We start from the raw sequence: 12,787 nt of genomic DNA, 5'->3' as shown, positions 1-12,787 counted from the left end.
ACTGCAAAAAGAAAAAAAGAGCCACTAATACAAACTGTGCTCTGAACTACTGAATTACAGTATTTATAACAAATGTGTTTGCTCACAGTATAACTGAATAAGCCACAATTCAGCTTCACATTTTGGGTAAGGCAAATCTGTTCGGACTTACAATTCTTTTTCACAAAATTTAAAAAATACATGGTAGGTTTAGTACCATAATGCATAAAGGCTTCCTGTGGTGCAATTACTACGCAATAAAACCCAGATGTGCTACTTTCAAAGCTCAAGGAAAAGCAGTGTTGAATTTTTGAAACCACTTCAGCTACTTTCAGAGAAAGGTGACAAAAATAACAAGATATTTTTTTTTTTACATGATCGTTTACCTTGTCAGGATTCTTATCTCTCAGTATCAACATTTTAACCTCTGAGCAATATGGGAAGCTGACAGAACTCTCTCTCTGCTCCTATCAAATACAGCATGACTATACGATATGCCATTTACTAACTCTAAAACCCATAATTACTCCAAATATATTATCGCAGACATTCGTTGAGCATGCTTCTGAACTACTCACAAGAAACAGTGAGTAAAGACTCCATGTGTGGCTTTCCACCAAGAGATTAAAGAACATGGACACTCACAAGATCCTCCTCCTCATCGCTAACTCCAGGAAGACACAATATATTGCTTTTGGTGTAATCTGTCTTTAGTCCTTGAATGAATAATTTGAATTAGTGGTAGGATGTGACTGTATACAAAGAACAGCCTTTCTCATTTAATCCACACAGACACAGCAGAAATGGCTCTTGATGAAATCATCCTAGGAAGAATTATTAATTCATAAGAAATTAGGATGAGTATTGGTTTCGTAGGCATGGCAGCAAAAAAGAATTTCAAGGAAGAATTTGAGGAATAACAAGGGAAAAAGACATTTAAGGAAACTCTCTTACTGATGAGTGGAGCAGACAGCATATGAGAAAAAAAGGATCAGAAATGAGGAATTTATAACTGTGGACCATGACTACATTTCCATGTATGCAATACTTGCAGTGAGTGTGTTAGTCTGTCGGACATCATACGATTGCTGACAGGGGAAATCCTGGCTCTGATAAAAGGAAAAACAAAAGTCCCATTTGGGCAGCCATCCTGCTGCCCATCTACAGCATGATGCACACTGTGACCCTTCCTCATGGAAACACCACTGCCAGATCAAGGCATGGCTGTTGGTGTCGGTGAAAGCGAGGGGTTTTGCCTTATGTAGCTGCCTAGGTGCCACCTCCTTCACTCAGGACTTCTTGTAGTTCTTTAACAGAGCTTCCCCTTCTTCACAGCTCCATGACTGAACGTAGAAAGAGTCCTTTCTGAACTACCCAATAATTCTTTCGGAGTTCAAAGAAATTTTGAACAAAGTGATCAGTGATGCTGGGAGGCTCCAAATGCTGTTTTTTTGCAAGGTATCATTATTCTGTCAGGTTTTTTTATGAAACACCACTCTTACTCAAAGATGAGCCAAACTGTACACTTATCTAAACAGACATAAATAAGCCATGTCTTCATGCATGGAAATGCCTCAAGTTTATAAGTTGTTCTGAAATAGAATTGCCACATTTCTGTTTGGGGCACCTCCTAGGAAGAGCTATTTCTGAAACAGTGCGCAGGTAAGGAGTCTGGGATTTCCAGGAAGAGATGGATTCACTTTGCATGCACTAAGTAATGTGGCAGAAGAAATCGGTATGTCAGATTTACGATTCATTCCTCGATCACCTGGGCAGTATGCATGCACTATTACATTTAGTACACTGTGATCCTAGTGCATACATTCACAGTGGACAGCCCCAGCAGGATGGGCTGAGTGGTTACTCTCCTATGGCTTCTTTCAGCCCGGCTGGGTTAACATAGAAAGTCCTCCTGTTGCAACCAGACAAAAGTATCCAAATGGAATAAAACAGGACACACCTGGAGGTAAGATAGCCACAGAGCATTGACACATTTTAACTTAGAGCATTGACTTAGGCACCTGTGCCAGCAATCTAATTTCACTATGAAGCCGACAGAAAGAACAACATAGTACTGTTGGCTTTATCCTCTCTTTTTAAGGATTGTTGCTTCTCTCTCTTTGATGCCATTCCCTCAATATATCCCTTTACAATGTCACAGAAGTCAAGACAATTGTATCTCGTGCACTACTTTGACTCTATTTTCTTTCTATATAAATCTCTCTAGACATCTATATATGTTCTCCTTTTTAACAGTTGTGATCTGTTACTTGTAGCTATTTTTGCAAATGTTATTCTAACTTACTCTCTCTCCATTTACTTTATCTGACATCATTCCCTTCTCTTCTGGGATTCTGTTGCTCCCATCACAATATAACTTGGGGAAAAAAAAAGTTATTTTCATTAGGGGCAGTTTAAAAAATATACTTGGGGGGCACCAATAAAGTCATCAAATGTTACAAAACTACTTAGGAAGAAGTGTGCTTTGAGAAAGACAAAAGAAAAAAAACAGCATTAGCAGGAGAGATATTCTCTCTGAAAAGAAAAACAGCATTCGCAGGAGAGATATTCTCTCTGAAAAGAAAAAAATGATAATTCAAGAATTATATTTTGGACTCAATATATTTGCAGGGACAGAAAGAGGGAGAAGAAATCTGCAAACTTGGCTAAACTTTGGGCAGTTAACACAACTTAATTTTATTTAAGCCAGATGAATATTTAAATCTACAATTTAGAATAGTTCCAAAGTTATTTGGGGCCTTTAACATCGCCAGCCAGTGTATGTCAAAGAGCGCTAAAGATAACTGGAGCCTGATACACGCCATTTGGCTGTCTCTCCTAGTATTTCCATCCAGGGTCTGCTCTTCCTTCGTTCTCTTCAAGCCTGCAACTTGCCAGAGATACCATTTCTTCTTCCCCAATCCTCAGATATCCTAAACAACCTCTTCCTTTTTCTTCCTCTCACTTCTTTCTTTGCTCAGAAACATCCGTCTCCCTAACAGCTATCAGCAGCCTGCCAGGCAAGACATCCAGTCAAATGCTCTGAGTTCCCCTCTTTCTCTTTCCCTCCTTCCTGGCTTTCTTCTTAATCTCATTCCAGTATCATCCTATGTGCAACCTCACTCATTCAACAACACATCTCCAGCAGCTGTAACTTATTCATACATATATATATGCCTGTCAAACTCAGCAGCTCTGCTTGTCTCATTACAGGCAGCACCATGACTTTTAAGGTCTGGTCCCCAAGACTTTAATAATTCATAGCAGTTTTTTAATCCAAGCTGATAAAACACTTCATAACATTAGCACATTAATCTGTATAACAAATAATAGAAGATTCAATGTGACAAACAGGATTACAGCATAAAGAATAGAACTGACAGCAACCCACCTGCAATTACTCAGGTGCTGCTGCTTCCCACACACACCTACTTTGTCACTTTGCAAACACACTCGACCAGCGCTGTCACTGCAAGGAGCAAGCCCACTCCTCCTCCCACCCCCAGCTGCCTTCTCCCAGTCCCGTGCCAGCCCAAGTTTCTATGAATATGAGTGGTGATCTGATCCAGGCTAAAGTTAGCTCTCACCCCTCTTCTCTTTTTTTGGGGAGTGATTAGTTTCAACAAGTCATTTTCCAGTTCAGTTCACCACATGACTACAGGATGACCTGTGCTGGCCAAGGGAAGGGAGTGGCATATGGGTGGAAAATGGGATAAATATTTTGGTGGCAATGCAGCTCTAATTCTTCGTGGAAACATGACCAAACTTCCTCATTCACGTGCACGGGGGTGTTGTATCTCCTACACGGGCACCACCTTAGGAACTGTTAAATCGGGGAAATTAGACCTCCAAGCAGGCCAATTTACTCTTCCAAGATACTCTGGGAAAACCAGCATGTGGAGATTCAAGCAGCCATGACCAGACTGCATCCACTAAACTGAGGCAGCTCGAACACCTCTTCGGTATACCTCTACATTAACACGACAACCTGCAGTCTACAAGCAAGAACATGAAGGAGAATGAACTAACCCATGCTATAGCTAAAGCTCAGGTATCATGCTACACACAACTTCATAAAAAGAAGAGTCATACCACAAATGATGCCTTTTTATGTCAACTGATACCAGCGATTTCATTACTGGGCCTAGACACTTGCATCATCACCAGCCCACTCTGGGCTGGTAATAGCACGTGGTAATACTATCGTCCATTTAGCGCTAGTCAGCAGAATGATGTTTCTATCAAAACACAGCAAAGAAAAGTAGCATGTGACACTCGAGGTCCTCGCTCGCGTCCCTTCCCATGGGGCTGTGGGTCCCCAGCCTGCCACCTGTCGCTCAGCCACGATGCGGAGAGACCAACCAGCCACGCAGACTGACCACGCAGCTCCACCTGCCAACCGCAGCTTGAGTGCAGGATTACCGTGTGTCACCACACCTGCTGCAAAAGCCCTAGTATTGCCTATTCCTTAATATGTTATGCCTTCTCATCACAAAGATGTAACCACATCAGATATCTATAAGGGGTGCAAAGTCATAAAAAAGGGGTGAAAGTTGCGGACGGTACGATTAAAATATAAATAGGATAGCTTTTGAAAAAACGTAATCAAGGTCCCCCTTGCACATGACCACAGAGCCTTACCCGCACTTCGTGGCTGACAAATGCCACCGAGTTTCAGCAGCCTTTCAGTCTGCTGCATTCAGGCCTGATCCAAAGGCTACTCACATTAGTGACAATCCTCCCATTAAACTCACCAAGCTTTTTAACCCGCAAATGTTGCACTCCCATATACGTTATATCTCATTTCTTTCATATCCTTGTGACAAAGACCCAAGAGTTTAATAACTTCTGTTTACATCAACACCTCAAGCAGATAGTTGCAACCACCTATATAGCGCCTAATTGACCTATTTTTGGATTTAACAATTTAATTTAAACAACAATTTATTTATAAACATGCCTCTGATTTGTAAAAATAACCCATAGCTTCAACTTCTCAGTCCTTAGGTGAGGTCTGTACTTAACTGAAGATACTTCATCTGCAGGTTAACTTCTCCAAAGTACTTTCTGGCATCTATAGCACTGCATTTTGGGTGCTTTTCTTAGGAAAACGAAGATGTTGTGGGGCTTGCTTTGCTATTGCTTTAACAAATTACCCCATCTGAGCAACAGTGGAATACTTCAAACAACCTGGCACGGAAACCTTAGGCTTCTCTGCTAAACATCATTTTGCTGAAGGCAGTAATCTGTAAGGCTTGCAGAGATGATTTGTTGGTTGTTTCTTTAAATGGAATCAGACAGATAGATCAGCCACCTAGCAAAGGAAAATGCAGTTCCTCACTTTCTGGTACCAAGGAAACTGCTTTTTCCTCCTCTCTCTCCTCAGTAAAAGTCATAAGGCGTTTACTTACAGCATCCACTTTGACGGCTGACAGCACGACTTCCATCAGGATCAGCAGAAGCCCCAGATCCCTGCAGGGAAAGGTGAATAAGCACGATATTGTTTTAAGCTAGCACAAAACAAGCACGTGATAAAACTCTGCAGTTAAAGGTGACAATACGACTTTAAAAGAGATTTCCAAAAGCCTGCCGAGCGGAATTACTTACTGACAAATAAAAATACGTGCACTGGGAAGCTGCGAGATGTCCATTTTCGCTCCTTCCCTGCCCGGGGGCTCGGCTCAGGGCTTCCTCCCGCCGGACGGCCGCCCCTGCAAAGCAGAGAAGAGCCCGCATGTAATGCCGGTCCCCCCGGCGGAGGTCTCCGGGCTCGGCGACGCCGATGCCGGGGCAGGGGGCGGCCCCACCGGCCGGGCCGGGCCGGGCCGGGGGGCGAGGGGGGGTGTCGCGCCGCTCCCCGCCCCGCGCAGAGAGCGGCGTCCCGCCGGCGCGCAGCCGCCCGCGGGGGCGCGGACCCCTACGGGCCGGGCAGAGCCAGCGCCCCCAGACCCTTCCGCCGCCCGGCCCCGCGCCCGCTCCGCACCGTCGCGCGCCGCGCTGCCGTGCCCTCCCGGGCGGCAGCGACGGTGTGGGCCGAGGAAGCGGCGCGCCTCCCCCCCCGCCCGTTCCCCCCCCAGCCGCCGGCCCGCCACCCACCCGCGGCGGGGAGGAGGAGGAGGAGGAACTGCGGCCGGCGGGGAGCGGGCGCGGGCGAGGTTGCGCCCTCCCAGGGTCCCCGCCCGGGGGGAGGAGAGGGGGCTGCCGCCGCCCATCGGTTACGGCGCGGCGAGTCCCTCGCCCCCGAGGCATTGCAGGCGCCGCGGCCGCCACGGAGGGGAGAGGCGCGCATGTGGGGCCGGCCCCGCGGAGCCCCACACTGAGCCGCCAGCGCCCCGCCGCCCAGGGACCGACGGCGCGGTGCGGTGCGCAGCAGCATGCGGCTCTGGCTGGGCTTCGGGCTGCTGCTGAGCGCCGAGCTCAGCGCCGTGTCAGCCGCGGTGAGTACGCGGGGGGCGGCTCCCCCGGGCTGCGCGACGGGGTGTCCATGCGGGAGCCTGTCCCGGCGAGGCGCGGGGACAGGACGGGGTGCCCGCGTGGGGCGGCGCAGTGAGCCCCCATCCCTACTCTCTGCCCCCGCCTGAATTGCGCGGGGCCTCCGCTCTCGGGAAGGTGGAGCAGCCAGGTGGGCTTGGCGGGGATGCCCGGCTGCTCCGCCGCTGCCGCGAGGCAGCGCCCGCTCGCCGGCCCTCCGCGGGCGCGGAGCGGGGCGGCCGGCACCGCGCGTGGGGCCCCGGCCTCACCACGGGCTGGCGGCGGGGGTCCGGGCTAGCGCCGGGGGACGGGCCCCGCCGCGCTCTCGCTCTCCCGCGGCTCGGCAAGGAGCGCCGCTGGCTGGGGAGGGAATATAAAGCACGCACCCACCCGGGACTTGAAAGTAGAAAGTTTTGCTCCACGGTTAAAAAAAAAAAAAAAGGTACGCTTTTGGGGGGGCGGGGGGAAAGAAGAGGTTGCTTGTGTGGACTCAAAGTGCCATGCTCGCTGCCTTGACCCCCGCGATGGGCAGTAGGCTGGAGACCAGGAAGGATCCTGATGTTAATGGTTAAAGTTGAGTTTTGGCACCTTTCCCGATGGAGGCAGATTCAGCCACAGACATTTAAAATCGAAAGTATGCAAGTAGTCTGAAAGTTTTGCTCCGGGAGCTAATTTTATCACTGAGATATTAGCTATCCGCTGTCCTTAAGTTAAAGGACTCTCTTTCCTGGCGCTCCTGAAGTATTTGTGCTGTTCCTTCTGTACCTCTAAGTAACGGGCGGTTGACATAATAATTCGAAATAGGTCATCTTTTCGTGTCTCCTTGCTTTCTTGCATTTGGTTAGGTTGATACTGGAGTAGTGAAATTCAGGGGTGCAGAAAACTCTTCAGTAGGCATGGGCAGATGGATTTTTGTTGGACTTCTCGCTATAAATGTAAGATCTTGTATTAGCATTTTAATCAGTAAAGGAAGTATGGGAAAGAGTTATTTTAAACTCTTTTTTCTGCAGTTTCAGATGAAATTAAGTTCTGTAATGCATTTTGATATCTCTGTGTGACCATGGGGACGGTATGTATGCCTTGAATGAGCTGAAGTAAGAAATGCACTGAACTTCTGATGTCTTATCTGTTGCTCCTAGGCTGATAGTATCAGGCTTACTGTGATTGCAGTAAATCACTCGCTAATGCACCTCTTAGGCGATTCAGCCATCATGTGGCATTAAGCTGATTAAACTGTATTCCTTTCAGGATATAATTAATTTTAATTAATTAAAACCTTTTGAAGTAAGTGATTCACGTTTGAGTTCTGGATTTGGCATTCCTAGAGGTATAAGATTCTGCCTGTGAGATATGTTCCTGTCTTGCGCTGTAAAGTGAAGCCATTGGGTAAACCATGACTGTCAATCAAAGACAGAAAACTACGTAGGGAAGATGTGCTTAGTAAAAGAAGATACAAAATTTAGTATCAATTATACAATTTCAGGTCTTCTGTAGCAACTCTGAAGAGGCTCTGCTTTAAAAGTGTTCTTTATGTGCTGGATAAATTGTTTTATTAAAATCAAGATTCCTTAAAATGTAATCTGGACCTGTTAATTATATTATGACGTTATCCCCTTTGATTAACCATTCTTTCTATGCTATGCTGACCGCAGATTTACACTTCCTCATCAGTGCCACCGGGAAACACAGTATGCTGTGGAAGTTGAACCCCTTGAGGTTTTGTTGCTTTAGATAAACTTTCAGTGGTACATGGGTGGCCTTTCAATCGTTTCAGTTCTGTTGGCGTTGTCCCCAGCTCCATGCTGTTGACTGTCACTAGCAACTACCCAAAAGCTGATGGAGACTGCTGTTGGCCGGCAGCACACCAGGCATGGGTGGTGGTCGAGGGGCTTCTCTTTGGAGGTCCTTGAGCCGGGCTGATGCCTCTGAGTGGTTGTGGCTGGGTGGTGTGATCCACTGTACACCTGGGCAGGACCTCTTCTGCTTTTGGAGAGCTGGCAGAGCTGGCCCAGTGCTCACATTGTCCTCAGATGAACGTGTTCCCACTGTTCACATTTAAAGAGTAGTTGTGTTAGCAGAGGACTGCGTGGTAGGGAGGTTGTATGCAGTACAGTTTGCGATAGGCTGAATGCAGCAACTGCTTTTCTCCTGCAAAAAAAATGATGCTGGTTCTTTCCTGCCCCAAAATAGCTTACATTAGCTAGATTAAAAAAAAATACCTTATTTGTGCAGCCACAGTCTTGTCGTGTTCTTAATTGTCCCATAGCCTTCATTGCAGAATCACTGAGGGCACCTTGTAAACTCTCTGCTCCAACGCCCTGCTCAGAGCAGGGCCAGCTACAGCAGGCAGCCCATGGCCGTGTCCGGCCGTGTTTTGAGTATGTCCAAGGATGGAGACTCCACAGCCTCTCTGGGCAACCTGTGCCAGTGCTCGGTCACCCTCACAGGAAAAAATGTTTTTTCATATGTGCATTGCGGTTGTGCCGGGGTAACTAAGACTTGAGACGGTGCCTGTGGATGCAAACGTAGTAGAAGCAGCTTGTGCTATGTTGGTGGTGGTGATTCTGCAGTGAAACAGGGCTGGCAGAGTGAAAAATTGTTTTCATCACTGACATATCCATGATTAAATACATACAAGGAGATTTGGAAGGACTGCTCTCACAGAGGCATTTGACGTAGCAAGGCCAACCTTGAGCCAGCTACTGTCAGGATCACGTGCCTCAGTACAGAAAAGGGAGCTGCTCCGTTGCAGCTCCCACAGGTTGTGGTGTGGCACTATAAAATGCATCCAGATGTGGCACTGGAAGCTCGCAAGTGTTTTTTACGGTGATGAATTATAATTAAAATATTAATTGTAGCTAATCTGGGCTTTTATACTCTTCTATGTTCTGCTCAGGAGATTAATTTTCAAATTATAAAGGAGGGCAGAGTGGAAGACAGCAGTAGATTAAGATGTTTCCAGGTCAGGCTGAGAGTCTGCTCCCACGGGACGGTTACAGGAGAAGCTTGTTTTGATGGATCTCTGCAGGGGCTCTCATTTCTGACACTCTTCAGGCTGCCATTTCCTTTGAAGAAAGTCTGTTTCCTAACATTAGTACTGCTTGGTTGAGAGATGACAATGCCCTGGAAATCCCGATTTCATCTTTCGGTACCTTGTTGATGCCACTGCAGTGCCTGTCCCTGTGCTTTCTGCAACTGAGCAAGATCTTCCAGCTGCACGTGAGCCCTGAGGCAAGTCACTTTCCACACAAGTGGGCTGGCTGCCATGTAACTCTGGGGGAACGGAGGAGATGCCCTATCCACTGCTGCTTGGCGGTGGGCTTAGCAGTCCCTCCGAGTTCCCAATCCATCTCCCTTTCCACTTTTAGTGTTGGCAAAACAGGAGCCGGGCCAGAGCTGAGAGCAAGTTCTACCCAGCTACTAGGAGAAGGTGGGCCAAAAAATGCATGCATAAATTTTTCTACAAGGATAGTACTGATTCCACCAGTGCTGTTTGAGCCAATCGTGTGGTGGGAGCTGGGGACACACTGGTGGGAGGCCAGGAGGTTCCTGTCCCCGGGTAAGCCCCGTCTGGGGAGTGGTGCCCCGTCGGTGGCTGGGCGGAGGCGGCTCTGCTGTGTTGCCTTCACGCCTTCCTTGCATCACTCCTCCTATTTTTAAATTGTATTTGGGGCTGCAATCTGACACATGCAATTCTAGGCCAAAAGCGAAAAAATAAATTGCTTCCAACTAGTCTGAATGATTTTTCTGTTCCTTTCTTGTTAAAAACATTGTTTATTGAGATAAAGAAGTTCAAGACAGATAAACCGAGAGCAGATAAAAGAAATGACTTGGGCTTTTGGCATGTGGCTGAAGAGAAGTCGTATGACTGAGTCTGAATGACTGACAGCACTTCACTTGGGTGTGCTTTTACTAGTCAAACAAGGCTGGCCTTCTGCAGCCATTAATGTCTAGGGCTGCTGCTGTCTTCGATGTTGGGAGACCTATCCCCTAATGCCATTTGACATCCTTGTCCCTGCATGTCCTCAAGGACTTGTCAATACCAAGAGCAAACCCTGACACGTTTTAGTTCAGGGTGGAGATATGGTCACTTCAATTCAGAAAATGTGGCCAGGAGAGACCCAAATGACTTCCAATAAGTTAAGCACCTCTCACGCTAGAAAGCTTCACAGGGAATTGGGAAACGGGTTCAGTTCCCCCTGCCAGGCTATGGTGGGGTGCGGGAGGGTCTGAAGAAGAGAAGTACAGCACTCCCTTTTCTTCCTGTTGGAGCGAGGTGGCTTGGCAGGGAGGGGAACGAGACCTGGAGCAGCTGAGGGTGCATCACAGAGGGCCATGAGAGTGTCGGTAGGAAGGTAGCCTTCCAGCCCAAGGTGAGGAGCGCTTACTGGGGAAGCAGCAGTCATGGGTTCGTCTGTCCACCCCCAGCAGTGGAGAGTCGTTTGGTCAATACATATACAGAACAAAATGCATGGGCACTTCTGGGAGCAAGGGGGCGGGCCTGGTGACTCCTTGCTCCCAGGAGAACATCCTCATCCCTGCTGTCCTTCCTGCCCGCTTCCCCTCTCCCTCTGGCCACCTTTCCTGCAGCATCACAGCACAGGGTGCCGGAGTCAGGAGGGAAGGATAGGCTGTTTTGGGAACACATACCTGTTTGTTGCCAGCTGTGTTGGAGAACGCGGTCCCTGAGCCTCCCTGAGCAGTCAGTCCTGACTTCATTTCCGTGAACTTTGTTCCTGGAGCCAGCTGTTAAGTGTCAGCACACGCAAGTGCGTTCCTGGACCGTCATCCCAAGTAGCAGAGTTTTCACTTCTGAGTGTTTGTGTGTATCAAATGCCTGCAGGACTACTGCGGTGTTTCATTGCAGCTCGTCCGCTTGGCATATATAATCCTGGGATATAATTAGGTTATATAATGCCTGAGGTTATGCTGGATGTATATACTGTCAGTTGCCTTGATCATGTAGAGAAATGTAGGCTAGCTGCTGCAGGCAGCTAAGACAATTGTTTAAAAATGTCAGAAACCATCTCTAGGGATAGGCTTATGAATATTGTTCTTTTTATAGAACTAGACTAAACAAAGGAAGGTTCAACAACCTCAACATGAGAATAAATTTACTTACTTCATCAGTGTTTAAAAGTTACATAGTGCTCCCTTCCCAGAATTTCCGTTGACTTTCCCACCACAAAGGCCTTTAACACCTTGCAAAATTTGGTCAAAGGGAAGAATTTGGGCATGGGCTATGACCTGACTGGAACCGCAACCTGTGCCTCTAGGGAGGAGTTGAAGGCGTGAAGTACTGCTGCAATTTAACAGTGTTTGTGAGAAGGTAAATTTTTGACTTCTCTGGGTTGTAACTGCCTGGAATTATTCTTGGTGATTTAATACATGAGAAAAGTATGTGGCATTAGCCCTCCAAGAGTCTTTATATAGCAGTATCTTGGACAATGTGGAAGTAAAATACAGAACAAATTAAAACATTGTCAGTATGTCAATTACTATCATTATGCCATTCTAATCTGAAGTGACTTGCAGTAAAGGAAAAAGCAGATGTGTTCTTCATAAACAATACGACTACAAAGTGCAAAAACCGACTATCTGTTGTTACTCTCTGACATGTATAAACAGATAAAGGATGGTCAAAGATTTAATCAGAAAAAAAATTGTGTCCATTTTAGCTTTAAGTTTTTATTTAGTATTGAGAAAAATATGTTTATATAACTAAGCAGGTTTGAGTAAATGTTTCAAAGACTAAAAAGATGACTGTTTAACCTTCCTTTATCTCTGACATATACTTTTACAGAAGGAGGGGTTTGGATAAACTTTCTAAATTGAAAAAAAAAAATACAGTAGTGTCTATTTAAAAGCACTTTAGCTTTCAGTCCCTTGTACTTCCGCTATACTCTCTTCTGTTCTGGATTCACTTATTGCCGCTTTGATTGATCCAATATCTGAAATATGTATTTCTTAGGAAGCCCCTTACAGACTACATCCTATAGTGGCTGCTTCCATCACATTTCCAACAAGGGTAAAAAACAACGTAAGCCTTAAGTTTGTATTAACTCTTCTTAGCTGGGGTTGTTTAGCCTGGAGAAGAGGAGGCTCAGGGGAGACCTTATCGCTCTCTACAACTACCTGAAAGGGGGTTGCAGAGAGGTGGGTGTTGGTCTCTTCTCCCAAGTGACAAGTGATAGGACAAGAGGAAATGGCCTCAAGTTGCGCCAGGGGAGGTTTAGATTGGATATTAGGAAAAACTTCTTCACCGAAAGGGTTGTCAGACATTGGAAGAGGCTGCCCAGGGAGGTGGTTGAGTCACCATCCCTGGAGGTATTTAAAA

At 46.8% G+C, this 12,787-nt stretch overlaps 2 protein-coding genes across 2 annotated transcripts in view; one reads left to right on the top strand and one right to left on the bottom strand.

The window, feature by feature from the left end:
- The window catches only part of COL4A2 (collagen type IV alpha 2 chain), a 145,975-nt gene extending 140,001 nt beyond the window's left edge, over window positions 1-5,974 (bottom strand). Inside the window, exons 1-3 of the mRNA XM_059827104.1 lie at window positions 5,963-5,974; window positions 5,587-5,690; window positions 5,391-5,451 (exon numbers count right to left, since the gene is read on the bottom strand). Coding sequence (XP_059683087.1) covers window positions 5,391-5,451; window positions 5,587-5,630 — 105 coding nt within the window. The 5' untranslated portion in view covers window positions 5,631-5,690; window positions 5,963-5,974. The remainder of the gene's footprint in view (window positions 1-5,390; window positions 5,452-5,586; window positions 5,691-5,962) is intronic.
- A 379-nt stretch (window positions 5,975-6,353) lies between these two features.
- Window positions 6,354-12,787, top strand: part of COL4A1 (collagen type IV alpha 1 chain) — a 126,542-nt gene continuing 120,108 nt past the window's right edge. The window contains exon 1 of the mRNA XM_059825867.1: window positions 6,354-6,416. Within this exon, the coding sequence (XP_059681850.1) occupies window positions 6,354-6,416 (63 nt within the window). The remainder of the gene's footprint in view (window positions 6,417-12,787) is intronic.

The sequence above is a fragment of the Gavia stellata genome, chromosome 1 (genome assembly GCF_030936135.1).
Source record: "Gavia stellata isolate bGavSte3 chromosome 1, bGavSte3.hap2, whole genome shotgun sequence".
NCBI lineage: Eukaryota > Metazoa > Chordata > Aves > Gaviiformes > Gaviidae > Gavia > Gavia stellata.
This window is presented reverse-complemented; position numbering and strand designations above follow the sequence as displayed.